At 43.6% G+C, this 26,023-nt stretch overlaps 2 protein-coding genes across 8 annotated transcripts in view; both read right to left on the minus strand.

Moving 5' to 3' along the window:
- FHDC1 (FH2 domain containing 1) overlaps nucleotides 1-20,778 on the minus strand; it is a 32,620-nt gene extending 11,842 nt beyond the window's left edge. Inside the window, exons 1-6 of one of the 2 annotated variants that reach the window (XM_072336348.1) lie at nucleotides 20,687-20,778; nucleotides 17,214-17,757; nucleotides 11,674-11,735; nucleotides 10,983-11,085; nucleotides 2,669-2,754; nucleotides 2,483-2,583 (exon numbers count right to left, since the gene is read on the minus strand). In XM_072336348.1, the coding sequence (XP_072192449.1) occupies nucleotides 2,483-2,583; nucleotides 2,669-2,754; nucleotides 10,983-11,085; nucleotides 11,674-11,735; nucleotides 17,214-17,654 (793 nt within the window). In that variant the 5' untranslated portion in view covers nucleotides 17,655-17,757; nucleotides 20,687-20,778. Of the gene's footprint in view, nucleotides 1-2,482; nucleotides 2,584-2,668; nucleotides 2,755-10,982; nucleotides 11,086-11,673; nucleotides 11,736-17,213; nucleotides 17,758-20,407; nucleotides 20,536-20,686 lie in introns of those variants that run through there. The other variant, XM_072336349.1, reaches the window with a different exon arrangement.
- Nucleotides 20,779-23,782: 3,004 nt separating this feature from the next.
- The window catches only part of ARFIP1 (ARF interacting protein 1), a 39,486-nt gene continuing 37,245 nt past the window's right edge, over nucleotides 23,783-26,023 (minus strand). For all 6 annotated transcript variants that reach the window (XM_072336324.1, XM_072336322.1, XM_072336321.1 and 3 more), the window contains one exon: nucleotides 23,783-25,365. In XM_072336324.1, the coding sequence (XP_072192425.1) occupies nucleotides 25,210-25,365 (156 nt within the window). In that variant the 3' untranslated portion in view covers nucleotides 23,783-25,209. The remainder of the gene's footprint in view (nucleotides 25,366-26,023) is intronic.

The following is a 26,023-nucleotide window of genomic DNA, read 5'->3' on the forward strand; positions in this document are numbered from 1 at the left end:
AAAAAAAAAAAAAGGACTCAATAATTCAGAGTTACAACAACAGTTGGCAAACCTCGTGTACATGTTCAGACTTCAGCTTTGCAAGTGTACTATTTCCAAGGCAACTCATGGCAGCTCACAAAACATTCAGGGTCTAATCCTGAAACGTGCAAAGTATCTTATACAAGTATCCTTACCTCCTACTAAACTTAGTGCAAGGCAAATGTTCTGCACCCTACAGGATCTGTTTGCCATCTGTCAGGATTGGGTTAGGAACCATTATTCCTTTTAGGAGACTCACCGGTCAGGTCTCAAAAGACATCAGGTAACGTTTAAGTTTTCAACGTGTACCCTGCTGCCACTATGAATCACCACCTTATTTCTATGTGATCACCAACTTGGAGTGACGTTTATTTCGCTTCAGTGGCATCAGTGATGACTCAGCACAAAGTTATATTCTGTGTGAAGCAGAGTCAAACGGAATAAAAGTGACACTTAAAGGCTCTCTATCAGAGGCCTGCTTTGCACACATGCCGTTTTTGCAAAATGCACAGTAGTGCACAATCTGAATTCATGCACCTTCTCATCTCCCACACACAGGAACAGAAAACAACACACCTGCTGAGGGCAGCACCTTAGAAGTAAGATACAGAAATCCAAAACTGTTAAGAGTTAACAAATGAGCACTACACAAATGGCACAGTAAACTAAGTACCTGCAAATTTGTAAGTCACTGTACGGCAAGAAAAATAATGTGAGCTGTTTTTAATGTAATAAATATATTTTACACTGATTAACATAATAGAACATAGAATCCTCTTGATCGCAGTTCATACATTTTAAAAAAGTATTTTACCACAAAGTTCACATTCTACAACTCCTTTACCCCACATTTAAGTGCTTAACATAGTACACTAATCTATCATTTTGGAGGCAGACAGCCCTTGTATCTTTGGATTTCAGAATTAGCAGGCTAAAAACATGTAACTAATTACACAGTCTCTGATCTAACAACACATAGGTGAGAGAGCAGGGGGGAAGAAGGAGGAGAGAATACAAAAGGGAACGCCAAATTTCATAAGGCAAATAAGAGAAAGCAATATCTAAAGACTCTGCATAGTGAGTGCCTGCTTAGTGTCATTATGGGATGCATCCATTTGCAGGCTAGATGAGAATCCACCAAGCTATTTAGACCATTCTAACCCCTAGTGATTATCAGCGTTAGAGTTTAAGTAAATGTTCTCTTGGCTTAATTACAAGGAAAGAAACCTGGTAGATAGGAATAGAAAAGTAGACAGAATTCCTAAACAACTTCAGGCTATCAACTAACCCTGAAGTGCAAAGACCAAATGGAGAAGCGCACATGAGTCCGAGTGGACTCAAAACAGGGAAGCTCAGTCAGATTTGCATGACTGGCCTGATGAAGGAGTTGGAGACCAAAGTGTCTCGTCTGGAGGGAAGGAATTCATCAGTTCCCAAATGTCCTGGGTGAAGGACATGAAGGACAATAGGGTGCGGCTGCTTTAATACATAACATATTCCATCACATGTGTCTGTTGCTCAAAACAAAGCATAACAATTTCATTGAGCTCCCAATAAAAGGCCAAACTCAAGCCTCAGCTTAAGGTAAGGGATGTTTTCCTGAGACAGGAAGGACCAGTCCAATCCTAACTGTTGGGAAGAACACAACAGATTTTTTTCTCCTTTTCTGTCACTAGAAATGACTACCCTAAGCACTAGTGCTCATAGTTGAATACTTCCGTGCCTTTCTGCCCTACTAGGAGTAGTTTAGATAATGTCACTGAATATACCAGCAGGAAGTGGGACTTTCACACAGAGGAAAAGGACAAATAGGTAACTCAAGGTGTCTGAAAAGGTCAGCATTACTAATAAATTAAACTAGAAAATGAGCAATTTTCATGCAGAGAAGATGATACCAGATTACCTTAGGAATAACCAATTGGAGCATTTCAAAGCTTGTGAAATGTGGAGAACATGAATTCAACAAAAACAGAAAGCAAGGGAACAGCAACAGAATTAAGTCTCTGCAGTAAACATTTTAGCCGATCAATACTGCAGTCTCAAAAGGCAACTGCATATAAATTTCAAAACTACATGGTGATTCTCTCTATAGATCTCTGAACGTGAGAGAAGAAGCATAATGACTAGAGTCAACCACAGCGTCGGTGATGCATGAATGAGCAAAGTGCAGTCAAAAGACAATGGCTTGTCCTACTTTAGCCACCGACACCTTGGGTTCTGTTGGTATGGGATACACTGTTAGCAGTCTTTGGTCATGAACTAGTGCATCCAAGGCCTCCAGATTTTTTATTTTGGAAGCAAAGATTCACCAGGCACACCCCGACAGTGTTTGTCAGAGGGGAGTTAGCTTCTTTTTAATAGCCAAGGTACCTGAAATTCAAGCTCTCGTCTTCATAATACAGACTAATTAACATGCTAACAAAAACAAGAGTATTATACGTGTCCCAACATGCTTAATTACCTTTTGTTGCCTGTCTTATAATTTTCATGTCATCCTGTAGAGAAGCACAGGAGGGTGAGAACTCCCTCTCTAACACCATGGCTTCAATCCTAAGAGCATAGCTGGAGCACACAAACAAACAGGTTTAGAGAACTGACAGCCAAAAGAGAGTACATCATGAACAGAATAAATCTACTGTCTCCTTACTTTGGCACCTGGATTAGTAAATACATGAAGGAATCGGCTTGAGACAGTTTTGATACATCTCCATCAAAGGCTTTTAATTTCTTTACCTAGAAAAGAGAAAAAAGACATTAGCAAAAAGTCTTACGGAAGATCAAGATTAACTTGATTCTGGAAGGAAACACCCAGAAAAACAGTAAATTTAGCAAGAGCTGAGAGAGTGCTCAGCTCTCAATGACTCAATGACTTCACTGCCCAAAGTCCTGTAATTTGCACACATGGTAATCAGGAAAAAAAAAAATAAAATCAGTAACATCACTCTTCTCCTAAAATCTACCCACATAATCTGATGGAATAAATGTGGTGCCATCACTCTGTAACTCGTCCACATCCCCAGCTATTCCCTCATACTCATGTTCACTCAGTGTAAAAAAGAATGACTGGCCTCCTCACTATGTTTAGGACACTCTGCTTGCCAGTGTCCTCAAGAGACTTGGTTCTTTTCTTTCTCACTGGTCCTTTTGCCATTCTCTAGCTGAGTTTTTGTTCTGGCAGAAAACAGCTGCTTAAGTGATGATCTGAAAAATGATTCTCAGCTCTCCAACAACTATGATATACACTTGGGCATAACCTGAAATACTGGCTGTATTTTAAAGTAAACTGTGTTCAGCATTTTCAGCAAAGGACAGACAGCCTAACTCTCTCTGGCACAATGCAGCTTTCTCCGGGATACTTGATTCAACCATCTCCAAAACTCCCTTTAAGGATAAAAATTTATGCTCTTGAGTTTTTCGGGTTTGGTGTTGTTTTTTTTTTTTGTTTGTTTGTTTTTTTTCCATTCCCATGAAATATTTTAACAACAAATGCAAGGCTGCATTTTGAAGTTCTTTGTGGTCAGTTCTTTGAGAACAACATTTACATGTTAAGGAAATATCGGTGCATTCATTTTGTCAATCTTCCCTCCCAGCTCCACCAAAATCCATATATTTGCATGATCTGCAAGCCACTGATCTGCCCACAGACTTAGTATTTGTTTATACAGAAGAAATGGAAAATATATGCACATATATTTAAGCATAACTGGGATTTCTTCCACGTTTCCCAACACAGAAATCATATCCAAAGGCAGAGCTCACTCGCAGTTATGCTATTTCTTCATCTTACCAACTTCGCATCCACTGTCAGTTGTACATTTCCACTGATCAACAGACTAGCTTATCATCCTTCTCCTTTATGGTATTACACCTAAGGCCCATCTAGATGGGCTTCAGTTTTAGGAAGCATATTCAGGTACCATGGGAAGAGAACACTACCTCAGGACATCAACAGTTTTCAAGCTGCTCGGATTTAGCAAGACACACACAAGTTTTTTTAAACATCAGGCTCCAAATTAATCACTTATTTTTCTGTTTTTAGTGTTATTTACTTATTTATTTTTAATACCGATTTATAATGGAAGACAACGTGCTATACTAACTCAGAAATGTAAGATGAGTTCTGGAATAGTGGAATAAAAGGATTTGTAAATCACTTTGTTCTGCTTTAATTACATTCTTTTTCCATACCACGCAAATAATAGAATTTTAGAGAGCATATTAGCAAAGACAAGACAAAAATTGGAAATAAATAATAAAACTTCCTTAACATACCTTAAAACAAATGAAAAAAAAAAAAAAACAAAACCCCAAAACATTTGTGACAGAAAAGAAAAACTCTAATCAAAAGAGCAATTTTTGTTCAGGCTATCTAACTTGATTTCCTAACCTGCCATTTAACTCAAGATACTCGGACAAAAGCTCCTTCTAAAGATAAACTGCACGCCATTTATTTGAAGCCTGAGAAAAGTCCTATTTAACAGAGGCACTCAAGAAGCCTGCCAACAAAAAACAGGAAAGACCAGACCTGACATCCTTGATATTTCTAAGGTGTTAAATCAAGCAAGAAACAAGACCAACACTTTTTCTCCCTATTATGAAGTAGGGGGGAAAATAGTAGATATCCTGAGCTTTGCATGTGGCTCTTTAACCTTCCCAAAAATAATGGTCTACCTCCTCAACAACAAAACCTGAAAATTATCTAATTTTAATTGAGGTTGTTGCAAATACTAAACTTTGCCTTCAAATGACGCAAGCATTTTGGTTTCAGGGAGAAAAGAGAAAAGAAGCGCAACATTGCCCGCAAATCACCAAGATCAAGATCAGGTAACCGCAGTCAGTTACAAAAAGATAGAATTTTAAGCTTTAAATGCAGAAGTAGTAAATAAATAAATAAATCCTGAAATATTCACACAAATATTAACTCATGCTACCTGTAATACATTTACATTTTGACAGTACGTACTTCTGACAATAAGTAGCTACCAATGTTATCTACGTGAAATGTTTCCTGAGATTTGAACAGTGAAGTGTTTAATGGATACTGGATGAAATTCCCTTTCTACCAATCCGCAATAGGAAAACTGCCTGGAGAAACACGAAGGAGTCTAATCCCTGGAATCCACCCAGGGGAATTTTCTGATATAAGCAAAACAAAAGACATTTACCCAGATGCCTTCTGATCTGCAATTAAAATAAAAATAATAACAATAATAGGCAGCTGATTTAGGTGATTTATAAGGTCTTTATTGCGTTTAAATTGTCTGGATGTGACACTGAATCCTATGTTAACTCCATCTTAAAACTGTGAATACTTAGGGGGAATGGCTAAGGTCAGGTAGGCAAACTTTTTCAGAATCATTAAGGTTGGATGAGCCCTCTAAGATCAACCAGTCCAACCACCAACCTATCCCCGCCATACCCACTGACCACATCCCTCAGTGCCACATTCACATGGTTTGAACACCTCTGGGGATGGTGGCTCCCCCACCTGCACGGGCAGCCTGTGAGAGTGTCTCACTGCTCTAAAAGATTTTTTTTTTCTAATACCCAACCTGAACCTCTGCTGATGCACAACTTAAGGCCATTCCTTCTCATCCTAACATTTGTGTGCATTTCCTCCCTACTATAGATTTCACAATTGACAAAGATTAGTTCTTCCAACTCTTCCATCAGAAAGCAGAAAATAAACAGTTACTTGACTTAACTGACGCTACCTATAAAACCAAACAAACAACTTCTTGAACCCCAAAGCTAAAAATGACTCAAACTCATTTTGGATAGCTGCCCTTCATCTTCCAAGGGAGGCTGCACAAAAGCCCAAGGGACCTGCCTCTTCTCCCTGCAGACACGCTCTATAAGTCTTCCTAAAGAGAACCAAGATTCCCCAATGTCTCCTACAAGTGGATACCAACCACAACTGTGTGCAAAGAAACCAAGGGTATTGACAACAATGCTGTCATTAATCATGCTAAAAGATAAAACAGGTTTATAATTAGCCCAAGAACACAAAAGAGCTTAAAAAAAATGTGGTTTATTTTAAAATTGCAATGAATAACTCATACATTTCTAGCCTTGACCTCCTCTCACCAAGCATAACAAAATCTTTTCCACAACAGTAGCAACCACGTAATAAGATACAGCAGTGTAATGCATACATGCAGGACAGCCTAATTATATCGTATGCTCAGCTCTGTATTACTCAAATTGGGCACAGAGCTACTAATTTATTTTTTCATTATATTTGTATATGGAATAAGCAATCACACTGTCCATGCATGCCCGTGCACATTAAGCCAGATTTTAGATACAGGAGGTTCTCACGTAAGTAATTCGCCTCATTCTAAAAACAGTTATGAAACACTGAAAGCCCAACCTTTTAATTGATTAGTAATTGGAGTAAATATGTCCATTGCAAATGTCTCATCGCTCCTCACAGATAGGAAAGCTACTGCACTCCTGTCTCTCAGGCTCTCAGACATTTTTCAGCTACCAGCAGTACTCATTTACAAGTGGCAGGATTTAACTTTTTGGCAAAAAACAGATATGTTGCACTGCTAACCAGAGACCCAATATCTCTGAAGAAGAGTATAAACTAGTACACCACTCATCCCCATATCTGCCCATAACTAAGTATCTCCCCACATGCCAACCAAGTAAGAGAATGATTCCCCATATTAAAAATAAATAAAGGCAAGTGCAATGGTCTTGAGGAGTAAACATGTTCCCTGTTGTTGGTTTTGTGTGTGGTGCCTTTTGTTTTGTTTTGTATTTCTTCCATATGACTGCAAATAGTCATGGGCAGTAGAGAAAAATGCAAGTGAAAAACACCAAAACTCCACAATGAATCAGAGAAATTAAAATACAAGGGCACATGGGAAATCAGCTCACATATTAGGTGGTGTGATACCATTAGGCTTATGCCTAGGTAGTGGCAGACCTCTATCATCTAACGGTAAACACAAACGGAGAAAATCCCATAGTTAACATAAAGGGTGAAAAAAGGAAGCAGGAATAAAAGCTCTGAAGGTTATATATGAAGCCATATACAGCACTGGCTGTAGAAAGAAGGAGGAGACAGTTATTATACAAACATGGCGTGAACAGCGTAGAGCTGATAGGCAGAAACCAGTCCAGCAGAGCAGGTGACAGGTGACTCGGGTTTTAAAATGGAATATAAGAGCAAAGGACAGTCTTGAAACATTGTGGAGGAAGTGCTGATAACCTGGGCGTGCATTGTGGCTGAGCTGATGAGCAGTATAACATGCTGGAGATTTAAAATACTAATTCTGGCTGTTCTAGCTTATTAAGTACTGGACTCCCTCAACTTTTTCCAGTCTGGGCCTGCTGAACAGTGCAATGATGTGCACACAGAAGCAGCTAAAAGCTTCTCTGCTTTGGAAAGGATGCCAATAAGTGACAGCTGTCAGCTGTTCTAGCAGGAGGTAATTAAGAGACACATCTAGGAACCTATTCAGAAGTAACACATCAAAGAATGCTGTTGCTTCAGCCATGACATAGGCTCCTTGAAAAACAGCAGGAGCTGCAAAAGGGGTTAAGCAGAGGAGATTCCAAATAGGCATTTCCTCCTCTTACAAAACTGCTAATCACGGTAAGGCACAAACAGCAGGATTTCTACCAAGGCTTCCACAACAACAGCGAGCAGATCAAGAAACATTTAGACCTTTCCCTGCTCTTTTTTTTAAAATCCACTCTACTACAGCTGTTCTGGTGCCATCACAGCCCCAAACAGAACACGACCAGCTTCAACAACTTGTCAAGTTTTTCAAGTTAAACATTTGAAAATACTTCAGCATTTTCAGTGTGACAGAAGGGCTTCACAGCACCGCCAATATTTTAATAATGGACAAAGACATCCAGCAAAGAGCCTCTATTTGCCACATACACACAACCTCCCAATAGTTTGCATAGCTAAGAAAAGAACGGCAAATTCCTAGTACTGACACCTATTTCTACATGTAAAGAGTTGCCATAGTACAATACTGCAAAAAGAATTATCTTGAAGACAGCAGATGGTAAGGCTATTTGTTTGCCTGAGTATTTAGCTCCCATTTTCAAAAGGCTGTTTCATCTCAAAGACACTGGAATGTCTGTCTCAGTTGAGATAATATGAACTGAAACGGTGTAAAATGGGTCATATACGCCAAACAAGTGACTGGGATAACATTGAGGTAACGTGACTTCAGTGACTTCATAGCATAACACCTCCAGATAAGATTAGATTAGAGTATAAAGCCGTGTTTATCCACACCAGATAAACTGTAAAGGTTGGTCAAAATGAAGGAATGAGACATCCAGAGTTGCTCTGCCTCCAGCTATGACCAGGAATGGTGCTCCTCCCTCTCTGCTTTCACTTTGTCAGACCAAAGGTTTATAGTAACATATAAAAGAAAGAAGTCAGTTCCAAACACACAGCTATCAGGGTGGAGCATATGCGTGGCAGAGGGTACTTGGACCTCATTTCAACCTGCAACACAACCGTGCTGCTGGGAAACGTGAGTGTAAATAGCTGAGCTGCTGAAAGGAAGAGTATGCAAAGGGAAACTGCAGAAGGACATCCAAGGGACATCAAGACAGGTTTAGAACTTGTAAATGAATTAAAGCTATCTGTCTGCCCAGGCTCTGCTCATAGTAATTCTCAACTCCTTCAACAATAGAGCAGGTCTTTAAAAGAATGGGAAGTATTCACGGGTAATCCCAGAGACACCTGGCTGAGAACAGGTGCAACCCTCTGCAGGACATGCCAGCAGCAGGACAACAATGACAACGCTGTGCCAAAGCTACGTCACCTGGTATGACTGCTAGATTAAAAAGAACTGGGGAACTATTAAACCAGATAGGGAACACCAGAACAAATAGCACCCTTTCATCTAATATCTCAAGTGATTTGGGATTATTTCCTTGTATGTAACATTCTGCTGCCTTTCCCCTAATAAACCATGAAATAGTATTCCAGGATTCAGATTAGGAAGAATAAAACAACCAAAGCTCTAAGGCACCTAAAGGGAAGGATTTTTATAACTGATTTTTATAACACTCCAGAACCCACAAGTAGTAAACAAGCTACTGGGACCGCTTGCTCTTCAAGCAACTGCCGTTGCACCTAAACATCTTTCCATTCCAACAGCAGCAATAGTTCATCACACGACATCTCCCTGCCCTGCTCCGGCTCTAGCTGTGGTGCTTCACAAGGCAGTGAAAGCTCCCAGTGAAACAATTGCAGGGAAAATAACAATGGGGAAGGGGGGTCTTTCCTTTTCCTGACAGGGAGCAAAGAGACCTCTGAAGCATGGAACTAATTAAATACAGTACAAATATTTGCACACAGGGAACAAACTTTTTCTCAGCCCTCCAGAACAGCAATAAATCTAACACTTAATGCCCCGTGATTTCTCATACTCCCCTACACCACAAAATCTATTCATTTATCAAGCGTCTCTGTAAAAGCACTTCTTAAGTGCTCTGGGCCCACTATCTTGACGGGTAGGCTCGTTGTCAAATCACCTGATAGGAAATACAACACTTATATCACATCGGAGCACACTCTTCAATACATTTTCTACTTGTGTTAAAATAATACCCAACTCTAAACCAGCAAGAGGAAAAGAAGAATAAAATATACCTCCTTCCAGTCTATTTTGCTCAAAACACAGTTAACTAGGAGACACTTTCTCTTAAGCTCCACTGTTTTCCTCTGCCTGCCTCTTTAAGAGGAAGAAGATAAACTGTTTAAATATAGGAATACGCACTGAAATTCAAACAAAGGGGAGAGGGTGAAAACTTTGAACTCCCAAAATCACTTTCACACTTTTTTTCAGATTACATTCATACTTAACAAAACAAAACAAAAAACATTAAGAGAACAACATAACACTTCTTTCTTCCTTATGAGATTCCTTGCAAAACCAGCTCAATTTAGGGCAATACACTAGACAGGTTGCGTGTCAGACTGGAGCTGAAATTTGCTGCTTCACAGGGGAAACACAGCTTGGACTGTATGACCTTGAAGTGGTAAAGTGTGTGTGCACTGAGGCTGATCTACGTGTGGACGTTAACTAGCAATTTCCCGGGTTTCAGTCACTGCTTTGATGTGAAGCATTCAAGCAATTCTAATGTTAATTTTTTCAAATCTGTGGCATACATTTCTCTCAAGTACGTACTAATGGGTCAGTGTAAATACATGAGCAGACAAGGAACCGTGCATCATTAAGCAGGGCTTCACCTCCTTAGTCATCTGAATGGGCTTGAAGGGTGGGACTGGGAGGGGAGAAATCAACACTTGTATCTGTGCAGTATCATGGCCTAGGGACAGAGCAGAGCAGAAGGTGCTGCTGGTGATTCTGTGTCTGCTACCAGGTCTCCCTTGGAGCACAAGGCAATGTTAGCAAGTTCTGTGGGTGCTGCACAGAAGAGAAGCCTTTCTGCACTTGTTGGAACCCAATGATCCAGGCCAAAGAGCCAACAGATCACGGATGCACTAAACAAGCAGCAAACCAGAAGAGAGAACAGCAGGGGGCTGCCAATTCTCAGCTCGTAGGCACTGCAACAGGGAACCATAAGGCAGATGCCAAAGAAGTGAAGCTTAATTTGTTTGCATTAGGATATACTTTGATTCTGAGCCTTCTACTCTGCATCCAGGAGCGTTCCAATTCTTGGTAAATTATTTAAGGAACACAAGCTCACAAGAGACATCGGAGAAACAGAAATACCTCAGCAGTACTTTCTTTAAGCAGCACCTCAAAAGTAGAAGTTACTAGATGTGAAGGGAACAACTATGCTATAACTTCAATACCAAGTGTAAAATGAAGATTAACCCTTGGTGCTTGATGGTTTCCTACACCTGAACTCGAGATGACTTTACATTAAAATAAAACACGTCATGTTGGAATGCAAGGCATAGAACTCTGCAAAGAAAATAAGCTTCATGTAAAACTATTATTTACCTCCTCTGCTTCTGGTAATAATTTAAGGAATTCATTCAGCAATTCAGAAGCATAGGGCTCACTTCTTCCATGATAAATATCTTCAATGATGGATTCAGCAGACCTTGAAAAAACAATCAAGCATTCACATTTCTAACACTTGTAGGGCAAACAGGCACATAAATTGAAAAAAACAATCCATGCCTGTGCTACTCAAAGGGATTATAATGAGGTTATCAGTAATGGTGTTCACAGTAGTAGTATTCTAACACTGCTTTCAGCAATGCCTTTAGTAAAGGGTAACAACAGTGAATAAAGATAGCATTGAAACAGCTAACACTTAAAAAAAATAAAAAAATCCTCACCTCTCTTTTAACTCTGTCCCAGTCAAAACCAGGACAGACCCCTTTTTATTAACTCTTTATAATGAAATAAAGGCAATGAAAAGAAGCTTTCATGCAGTATTACAGGAGATATACATGGGTTTCACTTAACTGCACCTGAAACCTCACTTCAACTGGTTAACAACAGCAAATTCTGAGTGTTTGGGGCTAAATCATAAATGCACCCAAAGCTAAACATACTAGCACACAAATTACACAGAACTGCTAACTCTGTAAGAACAGAGCACAATATACTGTACAATTGATGACAGCTACACAGAATTCCACATAAGTTTGCACTAGCAGCAAGGAAAAAAACCAAACCTTACTTTTTGAATTGTTTGAGAAATATCCCAATGTTCATACTTCGTTTTGCATCCAAAATGGAAACCTGGGAGAGAAAAAGAGATTAATCAACCAATACCTAAGAGAAGGGCATGCAATGCAGGTGTCACTCCTTAAAATGCAACAGATAATTGCACATGGTTATCAGCAAATCATAAGCAAAATGACAACAGAGTAATTTCTAAGCAACAAAAGCCATGTACTACAGAACCAGTTTTTTTACCTGGGAAATACACTGCCCACCCACAATACCTTTTCTCAAGCAAAATGTAACATTTACAGAAGGAAGGAACCAAATTCTATTTCATTACAAAGCAAAACCCATTCCTGCTTATTTCATAATGTTGCATCTAAGAAACAGTGCTTATCAGGTAATAGCTTGTACTGAATTTGAAGGCCCTGCAGCCAGCTGGCATCACATTTCCAAATCCTTGTGTTTCAGAGATTATGCAACAAATATGAGGATGGACTTTCTCTACTCCCCCTGATTTCATTCACACGAACAGTCACGTAGAGCAAACAGAAAAAGAAATCATTCAATCCTGAATCAAAACCTCCGACAGGTAACATTTGAATCTGTTTGCTTTACCCAAAATGAAACCAGAAGCCCACACTAGAGATTCACCAGAGAAAAAGACTTTTTCTTACTCTAACAGCATACATGTAAAAACCTGAGAAGTAAGCAACTTCTAAAGAATCATGTCCTTAAGGTTAACACGGCCACAGCTATTTTGTGGCAACAGCTACAAAAGTCCTGAGGTTTAGGAGGATGAGAGCATTGTTTTGTGTTGACAGTACCACCCAACTGCTACAATAAATCAACTCGGTACACAAAGATGTTCGAGACTGTTGGTGGGCTCACAGGATGTTTGAGGTTTTGACAAGCAGAAAGGTGCTTTGACCTCTGTGACAGGGTAAGGCTTAGAAATAAGTCTGTAAATTAAAAGCCGGCAATGTCAAGGAACTGAACCCGCTCGCAGCCAGCCGGTGTCAGTGAAAATGTAGGTATCGTTTGTGTGCTATCCCTGAACTTACTATGGAGTACATCTAAGAAACAGCCTCCTTAGCTGCTGCAAGTAAGTAAACCTAATTCAAAAGTTTTCCAAAATGTTGGAATTTCCTCTCTCTTGAAACTGGAAAACACAGGAAACACAAGAGCATTTCATTAGATGATTTCGACTTGAACAGTTTCAATTAGCTAACTGCCAGCCTGAAACTCTTCAATTTTAGCATTTGCAAAGATAAGAGGACAGATTGTGGTTTACTCTCTTCTTATCTTGGGAGCTGAGAGGCCCCCAGATCATTAAGGAAAGCCCCTTACATAGGGCAGGTTCAGCTATCTCTTCCCTCGCAGTATTCTAATCTTTTTTCAAATGCAGGGACCTCTCAGTGACCTCTGCAGCCCCAGCCTCTAATTGCTCTGCTCGCTGCAAATGCTCTGATTTCCCGGTACTAGTTTAAGCCTGCAAGTTCTGCCACCGTCATTTTAGCTCTGGGCTTGCTTTTTGCTTTTTAAGCATATTCAGAATTAATCTTCTGTACGTACTTGCAGTCACTAACCACCACACTAACCATTTCCTGGGAAAACTTCTGCTTTTTACACTGCTCAGGTGTATGGGACAACCTCAAATCAAACTAGAGAATTTTTTCATGCCTTCCCTTGAAGATAAAGAACAGATGCTAACATATACAGCTGCATTTGCCTTATCAGCACAACATGTCAGAACTGTCTTTACCGTAAGCACAAGGACCTGTCAGCCTTTTTGCTCTGGGTATGTACTCTAGCTTCTCATACTTTCTAGTTCAAGCACACAATCAATAAATGTATGGCTCATTTTTTACTAATTCCTTACGTGGTGTCCACTTTAAGATTATCAAAAGTGTTTGAAAAAGCTGACATTACTTCACTGTCTTCCAGAAGTTTCCAGATTGGAACATGAGGACGATGTGAGGGGGAACTCAGCAGGTACACCGTAAATACATGCTCCTGTCTGTGCACAAAAACACAGCACTCTCCACTTCACATTCAGTAGCACTACGTTGACCATCAGATTTAGAAGCTTCCCCACTGAACTTCCATTTCAGCTTGTCCTTGCAGACAGCTGCCTGCACACTGCTTCCTCTCAAGTGCTTTTTACCCTTCAAACATGACCTGAGCTTCTGAAAAAGTCTACTCCTATCTCCTGTTCATATGCACCTTCAGTTGTGGTGCCAGCACCCAGGCTCTGCAGTTCACTGGACCCTCCTGCAAGCCATCAAATCACACTAAAATAGCAGAAAACTGTTCCAGCAGAAAACAAACAAAAATCCCCAAAAGCACTGTACCAAGTAGCAAACTTAAACCTGCCCACAGGGGGCCCAAAGGCAGCACACAGATGAGAAGACCAGAGCTGAGGGCTGGCACAGGGCAGTGCAGCTTGCTAGGGACCACCAGCCCTCCTGCCCCCCACTGCCAGGCTGGCAGCAGCACGGGAGAGCACGTGCTGCACCACTCCCAACCGTGGGGAAAGTAATTTGCAGTTGGTGTGTAAACCTAATTCTACATCACCTGTTTTTCAGACTCAAATTACGTGAAACCATAGGGGCAAATTAAGCTCTTAGTTAGGGAAACATGTTAATTAATCTCCTAAGGGTTTGGGGAAGGCTTGTTTATGGAAAGGAAAGCATGTGTTGTAGGAGTTAGTCTCAAATCTCAAAGAGGCTTCTGTTATAATGATGATGTTTAGTACTGAGCCTCCAGAACTGGGATTCCAAAACCTGAACTAGGTACCTCATCGGCCTGTGTAAAGTGCTGGGGAGTGAGGAACTAAAAGGGCATGCAGTTCTGTAAGCTCCAACAAGAGGGGGATTCTTCCAAAACCGCCTACAGTTGTGTGACTTCTCTGCAGGAGGCACAACACCCGTATCCTCTCTGTCTCCAGGGGAACCCTCAGCACTGGCTGCAGAGTCCATCTTCACTGCTCCCTCTGAAGGGACGCTGCTGTACAGAGAGCAAGGAGCCAGGGGAGCAAAGGCTCTGCCCATGCACAGGTGCATCATGCTGGACAGACGCTGTTTTCTTCAGGTTTGGAACCAAGAACTCTTCAGTTTAGGCATGTGAACATTTGCTGCTGACATACTATAGTAACTAGACTAATCACAACCAATCAGCCCCAACCCCGGCCACGGGCAGGAGTGCCCTCCACCAGCTCAGGCCCCACCCAACCTGGCCTTGAGCATCTCCAGCAACAGGACACTACAGCTTCTCTGGGCAGCTGTGCCAGCGCCTCACCATCCTCTGAAGAACTTTCTTCTAAAATTTAATCTAAACTTCCCCTCTCTTAGTTTAAAGATACCCCTTCTTGATCTCTGAAGAACATTTCTTGTTGTTAGACCATAAAGCACTCTTTAAAATCAACTGTGTTTTACACAGAACAATGAGAGGTGTTGAGACATAAAACACCTTTCCCACCTTCCCTTGTTAGGCCAGTGACATGACCCAGAGCAGAACCACCACCTTCTACTTTAACGCTCTGCCCACAAGATCACACTGATGTCACATGCACCTCAGCTCCTTCCCAGCTTCCCAGTGAGCCCAGGGTCACCGGCATAGCACTACCAGATGACAGAAATCACAGGCAGCGTCACTGCTCCAATCTCCATAATGGTGCTGAATGATAGCTGCAGTAACACGAAGCACGCAAGCTGTTGCATAGCTGTGCTTCCACACTTGCAGTGACACATGGCTCTTCAGGATTATCTCCTTCCCTCCTTACTAAGCTGCTAGCACTGCAAAGCCCATTAACACTCGAGGCATTGCTCATCGCTGTCAGACACGCTGTTGTGGCATGCTTGACAAGGGAGCTGAGCACTTTGTCACTTCAGCAGCGCAATCAGCGCCGAGAGGCAAATCCGCTGCCTCACTGCCTGCCATCTGCCAGCAGCAACCCTGCAACAGGCAAGGCAGGCATCAAGCCACATGCATGCCCGGGTCCACTGCATCAGCTCTGGAGGCGTGCAGAACAGTATTAACTTGTAACAAGGTGGGGGTCTGGGAAAGCACCTTGGAAAGCACATACATTGTTCTGGAGCACGCTGGGGTTTTCTCTGCCCAGAAGCAGCTACTGTACACCAGAAGCCACGTTCAGTTAATGAAATTTATTATCATTTCTAATACAGATCTTCAGCACATGCCAATCCTGAATGGGGGCAGATGCTTCACAGCAAGCACACATGGATGGATATACATCCACAACGCAGTGCAGGAAGTCCACTCACCACAGTCTGAATCCAAGATGCACACATCTTGAGCACAGCACGCGGGCTAATGACTACCTCTGGTGATGGCCACAATTACCTCTTCCTGATGTCAGGGTTGCAGAGGCCACAGTACACATGCCTGCTTAAATTTCCTATTGTCATCTGTGTACAACAGGAACACCATCAGCACACCAGGTTCTCACCTAACCCTTACTTATTATTTTGCCATCTTCCAAACTCTGCAAGATACCATCCGCTTCCAGGCCCTAGTTTTTTCCACTAAAAACAGTCATGCCTATTAGCCCTGTGCCCTCTGCTCTCTGTTTACGAGCAAACATGCATAGAGAAACACATCTGTGATTAAATCTACATTTCTATCCCCCAATTACTTTGCAGAAAGATCACTTGAGACAATCCGGCTCAGCCTTCACAAAGAGGCTGCCCCTAAGTCGGGATTTGGGAGTTAGAGAAGTCACTTTTCAGCACACTGCGGAGCCTCTGAACAGCAAGCACTGGGAACACAGCCCTTATCAGATCCAGAAAACAGTGACAATTTTCTGGTCGTGCTGCAAAGTCAAGAAGGTTACTTCTGAGACCTAAAAAAGCACAGTAGATGCAATAAGGCATTCGCTACCAAGAAGGCTACATTTATGAAAGTTGAAACTTTACAATTATCCCAATTAGATAGCAAATTCCCTTAACCACTGCATTACATTTTATTTCCTCACTGTGATTCTGGTACTTCCCCTCTTGACATATACAGTACACATAACATTAACCCTTGCCATCAGACTCTCCTCCCTCCCGCCTCATACTTTAGCATTTGACTGTGCAGCAGCCATTGTGGAAGTGCCCTCAGTGGCACTGAAGGACATGGTTAGTGGGCATGACGGTGATGGGCTGAGGGTTGGACCAAATGATCTAAGAGGTCTCCTCCAACCTCAATGATTCTATGAAGAGCCAAAGAGATACACACATCACAGCAAAAGCTCAACAGCTCTCCCAAAAATAGTCAATATAAGCACCTTCAGCTCCTTTCACTTCCGTTTAAGTGAACAGGAGACCTGACAGTAGCACTTACCCAGTTACAATGAAAAAATGCAGCTAGCACTCTGAAAAACACATCTGCGCCACAAGAACAGAGTTGATCCTCCCTGTTATTCCCCTTCCCTTCAAACCACAGCACAGTTGCAGTAAGAAGAACTACACAGAAAGGCCAGACAGAATTCACACCAGGTATAGCGTTATATATATCACTGTGCAAAAGATGTTCTTTGGTTCTTACCTCCTCCTTAGTCTCTTTAAAAGAAGCTTTTAACGACCGGCTCCTTGGGTCTGGCGGCTTGGTTTCCTCCTGCTGCCCAAAAAGCTCCTCGATCGTCTTGGTGTCGATCTGGTACTGCGGCCTCGCAGCAATTGTCCAGATATTGTTTTTGCCCCGGACCTGTTCCTCAGGAATGGTTTTCCAGAAGAAACTCCGCATCCGTTTCTTCCTGCTGTGGCCGTCATGCCCGTTGGTCAGCTGCAGGTGCGGCGGCAGGCTGGGCCCTGGCAGTGGGGGGGGCGGCGGGGGCAGCGGTGGAGCAGGGGGTGCCCCTGCTGGGGGGCATGGCGGCAGGGGTGGCGGGGAGGAGGTTGGCGGGTCCTCACTCATCAATCCTGCTGCCACCGAGAGAGCTCCATTCTCCTTGTCATTGGCCAGGGAGAGACAATTCATAACATGCATGTTAGGCCTCTCCGGGAGGAGAGTGCGCTACTTCCGTGGGGCTGCCTGGAGCATGGGTCACGCTGCTTCATGCGCTACTCTGCCAGCGGAGCATCTTCACAGCCTGCAGCAACAAACAGGGAACTCGGGTCAGTGACTGCATACTGCCCGCTGCACTGCAAACAACCTGCAATCTGGGCAGGACAGCCACCAGCTTGATGAAGTGTGCCTCCGGTGGCGCAGCGGTAGAATTCCCGTTTGCAACACCAGGGGGCCCGGGTTCGAATCCCCCCCTGTGGAGCAGGGGGTAGAAGTGCCGCTCTGCTACACAGAGGGCTCGAATCCCGGGAGTTGGACTCGATGATCTCTAAGGTCCCTTCCAACTCGCACAATACTATGATACTATGATACTATGATACTATGATACTATGAAGCCGCCCCTCATCAGTGACTTCAGCACCCAGGTTTAGCAGAGCGAGTGCAGTAAGCAGAGAGAGAACTGCCCAGCACCAGATAGAACTTTCCACAGCTGTAAGGATTTTACACCTCTAGGTTCCCACTGAAGCAGCTGAGCAGGAATTACAACCACTCTGAGCGGTTTTCTCACACTGCCACCCACCAAAGATACTGCCCATGGCACTAAACTCTCCAGTAAGAAAGAATTCAACTTCTGTAAAAGGCAGAATCTGGACAAGCTGCACCTGTCAGCTTCTCTTCCCTTACGCCTTTCAGAGAAAAATGACAATATTTCATACGCAGACTAACAAAGAATGTTATATGAAAACATGCAAGTTACCTCAAACACATTTGGGGATTTACTAATAAACGAACCAAAGCAAAGCAAGAAGATGTCTCACAATGGAAACCGAGATAGACCTGATCAAGGCAAGTCGCCGGCTGAGCACAAAGCAGTGGCAGGAATACTCGCCAGAAAGAGCTGAAGTCATGCCCTGGCACCAGCACAGAGGTCTGGCAGCGGTTTGGCTACGTGTCTGCTCAGTGGTGCTCATGAGCAGCTAATGGCAGTCCCGATCAAATTGACATCCGATAAAGGTGACGAAAAACCTTTGCTATTTCTGCCAGAGATCCATCATTAGGGTGCTCATGAACAAACAGAGCCAGGTACAGAAACAGCCCTCGGGGCAAATTCTCTCTTGATCTGCAAGGTCTCAGCAACTCACAGCTTCTCTGAAGCCAATGGAAATTGACACAAAACGATCCCCTTCACCTTTTCTCCTCAAAAACCCATCGGACTCCTCTTTCTCGCCTCAGATTTTCTCCTCTTTTTTTCTCCTCACATGGAAGCTGCGCGTCGCTTAAGCCATAGGAATGATGGAAAGCATTTTAATGGCAGGGTAAAAAGGGGAAGAGCCACAAAGAAAGCAGAGCAGGATAGAGGGTTTCAAATTCAAATCAGCATTAATATCCAGCTGCTATTACAGAGCTCCCTGCTCATTCCTCTCCTCCCAGCTTCATCATCACAGAGGCATAGAGGCATGAAAACGCAGGTGCAAAGTGCCGGAGAGAAATTAACCACTGGGAGCAATTAACCGTTGCATTAATTTAAAGAAATACTCAACTTGGAAAAAACTTCTCTTCATTCACCTCGGGACGCAACACGTATCCACCGTCTTCCGCTGCCATAAAGCTGCATTCAACAGTTATTAATTTCTAACTCCAGTTCCCACGTATTTAAAAGGAAAAATAAAGAGCCAGACAGGCAGACCTGCCATGCCCCCGGGCAACGTGTGGGAGCCTGATTTGGAAATTTCCAACAAATCTTGAGGAGAAAGGGCTCCAACCCCGAGGAAGTCAGGCCGGTGGGGTGAATCACCAGCCCCAGCGCCCATGCAGAAGCAGCCCCGTGGGAAGGGACCGATCTCAATCCGAGCGCTGCGGAGTTAACGAGGGACACTCCTAGTGCAAGGAGCAGAATACAGCAGGCAGGAAAACATCCCGACCTAGATGCGAAGGCTGATAGAGCAGGAAAGCTGTCTTCAAGCCACCGAGACTTGCTCCGCTTTAGCTGAGACAGCTGCCAGACAGGAGCAGGGAAGGGGACGCAGCAGAGGGAAGGCAGCTCCGGAGGCACGGCACAGACAGCAGCACCCCGCCGGGCCTCCAGGCAGAGACGCGGTAGCAGGACGGCGGGCTGCAGGTGCCAGCCACGGCGGGCACGGAGCCCTACAAAGCTGTCTCCCGAGGGTCCTCTCCGCGCCCTTCAGACCGAAGGGAAGAAAGGCACCGGAGACCAACCGTTTCAGATGTCTCAAATACGTTTCCCTACCCTGGGTTTGCTATCCAAAGCAACCCGAGGGGCCAGAGCACGCCTCAGTGGTGGTGCCCGTATTTAGCATAAAAGCAGCATTACGCTCCACCGTTTTAAGCAACCTCATCTAACTCGAAAACGCGTTTCAGAGCCGCGCTGTGGGAACAACTTTCTCTCCGGATCAGAAAACCGAAGCGATTCGTTTCTTAGGAAGAAGGCAGCGGCGCGCAGGTGGGGCTGAGGGGCGCCCGGCACCGCGGGACACCGCGGGACGCACCGCCGCCCCGGCACAGCCCGAGCGCGGCACGCGGCTCCGTGGGGCCGAACGGCCTCCGGGCCGGGAAGGGCCCCCCCACCTCAGGGCTTTAGTCAGGGGGCGCGGCTCCAGCTCCTCTTCATTGGTATTAAAAAGGATTAATTCCCGCTCCCGGCCGCTTCGCTCACCCTATTCCTAGGAGGGGGCCGAGACCGCGCGCGGAACTCCGCAGCCCGAGGACGCCCTTACCCGGTGCCGAGATGCCGGAGCGGCGCGGAGATCCGCTCGGACGGAAGGACGTAGGACGGCTGCGGCACCCCCGAGGCGCCCCGCGCCCGCCGCTCCCTCGCGCTCTGCCCCAACGGCCGGGCCCGGCGCCGCCCTCACCCCCGCGGCCGCGCAGCGCCGCCCGCCGGCACCCAGCACCCCGCCCCGCTCAGCAGCCGCCCCCGCTCCGCAGCCCCGGAACCCCAGCGAGGGGAGACAGCGCGGAAACCCCGCTCCGCCGCGCGGCCCCGGCCCGCTCACCTCCGCCGGGCGGCAGCACGCAGCCGGGCCCGCCGCCGTCTCCTCGCATCGCGCCGCCGGATCGCAGCCGAGGGCAGCGGGCGGGGTTGCGCGCAGGCGCGGCGCGGGCGGGGCCGCGGCAGGTGACAGCGCGGCCGGTGCGCCGCGTCCCTCCGGGCTGAGGGAGAGCGGGCACCGCTGGCGGGCCGGGCCGCTGCCATCCGCACACGGCGGGAAGCGCCGGGCTCCGGGGCGCGTAGGAGCACCGGCAGGGCCGGGGAGCGGAGCCGGGAGCGGCGAGAGGACAAAAGCACATCCAGTGCGGCTGTACCGTCTTTCTTGAACGCTGGTGCCGCCGATGGCGGCAGGAGGAGGCGAGTGAGAGCTGCCGTCACCGCTGCGGGCCCCCCTCGCAGCCTTCAGACACGAAGCCCAGCCCCGCTTGGCAGGGTGAGCTGCTGCCCCTCTCAAAGGCAGCACTGACCTTCCTCGAGAACTCAAGGCCTCGCCAGCAGGGCATGGCAGCTTGACCAGATATGCAGTTAAATCCTAAACTTTCCTTCATCCTGTGGGATATTTTTCCACAGCTTTTCTAAAACACAACATGAGCAATTCACGTTTAAAATCACCTCTCCCCCCCTCCCCCCCCCCAAAGAAAAATGTAAACACACAGCCTGCAAAAGTTTCGCCCACATGGCTAAAATTCAGAGTCACAAGCAGCTGAGAACAGTAGGAAGCATTGGGCAACTTTAATAACAGGTAGACCAAAGAGCCCCACCTATAATAAGCACCAAATGCACCTCCCTGGAACAGATAGCACTGAGATGGGCTGGCACGCTCCAAACACAAGTCCCAGTGTCAGTATTTTAAAATTACCTGTTAAGCAGAATACTGGAGACAGTTCTCAGGATGTCTTAGGTACTTCAGTGCGTCGTTGAAGGAGTAAATGTGTAAGGCCTGTGCTGCTTTAGATGGTAAAGTGCTTCTGATGATGTAGGCTGGAGATGGATTTTGTGATTAAACTGATCAAGCTGTAAGAACAGAATTCATACCGCTGAACAAATGAGGTACCTACCTCCTCCACAAGCCCTCAGTTCTATTCTGCCTGGACAAAAGCAGGAGAGAAAGCTAATTGCCACACTTCAGATGCATTGAAACCATATTCTATTTGGTTGCAAAATTAATGACCTCGATAAGTTAACCTCTTGAAACAAAGCCCTGCAATTAATTACCACTATCACAAAAAACCAGCATGATGCATACTTGTAGGTAAGAAAAGCAAATCAAGACTGAACAGGCAGTGCTTGTTTTTAGTCCTATTTAATTCCCAAGTACTTGAATTTACAGCCTTCAATATTCTTTAAAAGGCAGTAAGGTGTGTAATTATTATTTTAATTAGCACAGTAGGACATAACCATTTGTCGCATACCATTAACTAGGAGCACTGCTGATAGCAGAACTGTTCCTGACTGAGCCAACGTACTTACACTGCCATCAACAGTAAGAAAAACCCCAACAAAATGTTTGTTTCAGGTTTATTCTGTTCTCTGTCAGATCCCTGCACTTCAGATATGTTATCACAGCCACACCGGCAGCCGTGATCTACACCTACAAAGACAAGTAACAAGATGAACAGGGAAAAGTAAAAACAGGCAAGCCACCTCTGTGCAGCTCACAGGAAAAAAAAGTCAATTTCACAAGACTTTCCTCCCAGTAGCAGGATAAATTTAGGGTAGGGGTGATCACAGAGCATGAAAAGATTAACAACTAATGAAGAAAACAGTGACTAGTGCAACCTCCTCATCAAGTATGCAGCATGAAAAAGATAACCAGACAAAAACCTGAAGATTGCAGATACGGAATGCTGAATAATGATACTTTATCCTTGTTCTAACACCACAATAAGGAGCTCGGGCAGATAAGCAGAGAATACATAATGAACATGCCTCCAGTTCAGTTCAAAACAGAAAAAGTGAGGGGAATGTTTAGCCTTGTTTTTATATTTCTTTGATCATTTTTTGAAGCAGAGACAGAACAGAGATAAGGTTGTTGGAAGAATCTGTTAAAAAGATTGGAATCAAGCTGTTACTTTAATGGTAGTAGTATTACTGTACTCTACCTGCACAGACTTCTCTTTAAACATAACTATAGATAAACTTTGCAGTCAGAAGTCTTTGTAAGGGCTTGACAAAGCATTAAGTGTGCTAAAGAGCATTTTACTTGCTCATTAGAGTAGAAAAAGTTTGTAGAACTCATACAAAATAATGATATATTTGAACTTTGCCTGCCTCCATTCACGTACTACAAAAGGAAGTTGCTCGTACCTTATCCACCAGCTGAACACAAGATTCTCCTCTCTGAGGCCATCAATTAAAAATTGCTTTAGTGAGCAAAATGGAAATAATTCCTTGTTATCTCTGGTGTTAAACACTACACTGATTTAGTGAGTCATCTCTGTTTTCCAGCCTTTTCTTCCAGGTGAAGAGACTCCAGCAGTTTTAAGCCACCGTAAAAGTTTTAGAGTTGTGCAATGTCACCAGGTTCCTTCCTGCGTAAGGGAATTTCAGATTCATGCTTACTCTGACCGTTTCCAACAGATCAGTTCCTTCTGCACAGGCAAGGAGTATGGATCTTTCAAAGAAACCAAAAGCACATGATTCCTGTATATCCCCCTATATACGTCTTTCCTGCAGTGTTCCGAGTGCTGGTATTTCAATTGTAATCAATAGGTTTGCGTTCTTTACCCAATCAACGATGCAACTATCTGCACTTTCCATCTCAACTGCACTATCATGCAGTTTCCTTCTTACTTGTACCACCATACCGTACACATGCCAAGATTCAGAGTAACTAGAAACCAGCACCTTCATTTAATCTGTAAAATAAGATGAAGGTATCTTTCTAAGTTTTAAAATCAAGAATAGTGAAGGATTTGTTTCCTTGGGTTTGCATTCAACTTCACCTTGCATGCTGTTAAACCATTCTGAAACAAAAGAACAATTATCACTGTTATAACCTACTTCTGGCTTACATCCCTACCCAACAAACTCCTGCTAACTCAAACACAGAGCTCTCGCTGCAGAAGCTGGGTTGCGCTCTTAACCATCACAAGTCAAAGAAGTTTGGCTGCAAACATCTTTAATATGAATACAAAATTCACATAGGATATACATTCTGGGGAACGTAAATTAACTATTACAAGAGATTCTGACAGAATCAAAACATAAAGGAGACTGTCAGGCCAAGGATTTAATGAGGAATGATTAAAAAGTTTGATTTACAGTTACATTACAATTCTGTTAAGCACTGAAAACTTTAAGAATGTCAGCTGAAAGGCATTTGAACGTACAGTACATAAATCATACAATCCACACAGTTGTAAATAACATATCTGAAGTATCTCAGTTTTACTTCATAGAACACAAAGCAGTGTAACATGTGCAAACGAGGACTCCAATAAACTGAATTTAAAATGGATATGATAAAACTGACAGGATTTTACATTTGAAGAAGGACTACACTACAGATGGAGAAATTAAAAAGAAGTATCCTCCACAATGCTCGCGTTACTCAAGTACGCTTTTCAATTAAACAGAAAAATCATACTGGCCCAATTTCCTCACTCAAAACTGTATCTGTCCATGAAGGTCAACTAAAGCTTTTACTTGCTCTGAGTGTACAAACAAACAGCATTTATACAGTCTCCTTTCCCATGTTGGGAACTGACAAACCGTTACATGAAAGGGGTTTTGGATTATGTACACTGGTTGAAAATATTATCTTATAAAAAGGCACATACCTGTGATTTAAGGCTAGTATGGTTGTTTTTTCTTTTCCCATAAAGTAACATTTTAAATGAAATTAGTACATCGTATGGTCGGCTTCTCTCAGCAAACCACTTGGTGCAAAGCAAAGATGTGTGCTTAGAAGCCTCAGACTGACTGTGATTCTTGCTTTAGTGTTGTTGTTTTTTAACTCTACAATGGAAAGGTACATCTTTTAAAAAGGCATCTGCTGCAATTCCACTAGTCAGAGCCAACCGCTACTGCTGCCTTATACACATGTACTGCATACAAGCCTTATATTATTAATTTGCAAAATATTCTTTTAACTCTCTCCTTTTTAAAAGTCATATGAAAATGATTAAAGATGTTTTCTCTATTTGTCTATAAAATACCAGATGTTGGTACAAATCACGTAAATCTCCATTTGGAAATATTTTAACTAGCCACCAAAATGACCAGAAATCACAAACATAATTTGTCAGTGCAAATCTATATAGTTGTTTTCTTCCCCCCCACCCCCATCCCAGCTACAGAAGTAACCACCAGGCTTCAACATACAAAAAGAGTGCTCTGTATTTGAAATGATAGAAATTATGTTGTTACCCATTTCCCCAACAAATTCAGTTTTACAGTGTCACTAAAGGGAAAAAAAAAATTAAAGCTCTCTGTGCAAGAATCACTAGAACAGTCCTCCAACCCCAACCCTTAATTCTTATTAGATTTAAAGATTTTAGGTTAACATTGGGTCCTCTTCTTTGATTACTGTTCTTCAAGCCAGGATGGAGCATCTGCTCCAGGAGTTTTCAATTTGATGTGAAACTGTTTAAGTGTCTGTTCAAGCTGCTTTTGATTCCCAGCGAAGTACGCTGCAATAGCATTGTGGAACAGGACAAGCTGATTGTGCAAGACCTTCACCTGCAAGAAAGGGCAGAGATTCATTAAGATGAACATTCAGACGCCATATGTATATATATCCATCACTACAAAATAGGCTTATTGGAAATGCTCAGACTTCACACACAGTTATTTAATGTGAGTTTAAAAATACATATACAAAATGCAAATAAAAATTATGTAACATTAAAGTGATCCAGTATTTTCATAAAGCATACTTAACAGTCAATACCAACTCAACATACATATGTCTGCCTGAGCATAATGTCTGTTGTTTATTTCCATGGCAACTACAACAGATACAAAGAGCACAATAACACTGTTTGATAGAGCAAATTCTCAGCTACAAAACTGTTTTTCAACGTGGTCACCACTATTAGCAACGTATTTTCAACAGCAATGAACAAGAGCCTGCATGCCGCACTCATAAAAATCTGCACGGCTGTCTGGAACATGGCTTGACTTCCACATTGCTGTCACCACTGCTGAAACTCACCACCCACCGCCTCACTGTGCTCACATCCACTGTCTGGTTTCCATAGACGCTCAGCAAGTGTCAATGAATTTCAATGAGAGTCATTTTTTCCAGGAATGCAATGCCACATCTTCGTACCATATGCATTTCCATGTCAGATACCATTTTGTCAAACTGCCCCTCTGCTGCCACCTGTCTCACAGC

The sequence above is a fragment of the Excalfactoria chinensis genome, chromosome 4, assembly GCF_039878825.1.
Source record: "Excalfactoria chinensis isolate bCotChi1 chromosome 4, bCotChi1.hap2, whole genome shotgun sequence".
Classification (NCBI taxonomy): Eukaryota; Metazoa; Chordata; class Aves; order Galliformes; family Phasianidae; genus Excalfactoria; species Excalfactoria chinensis.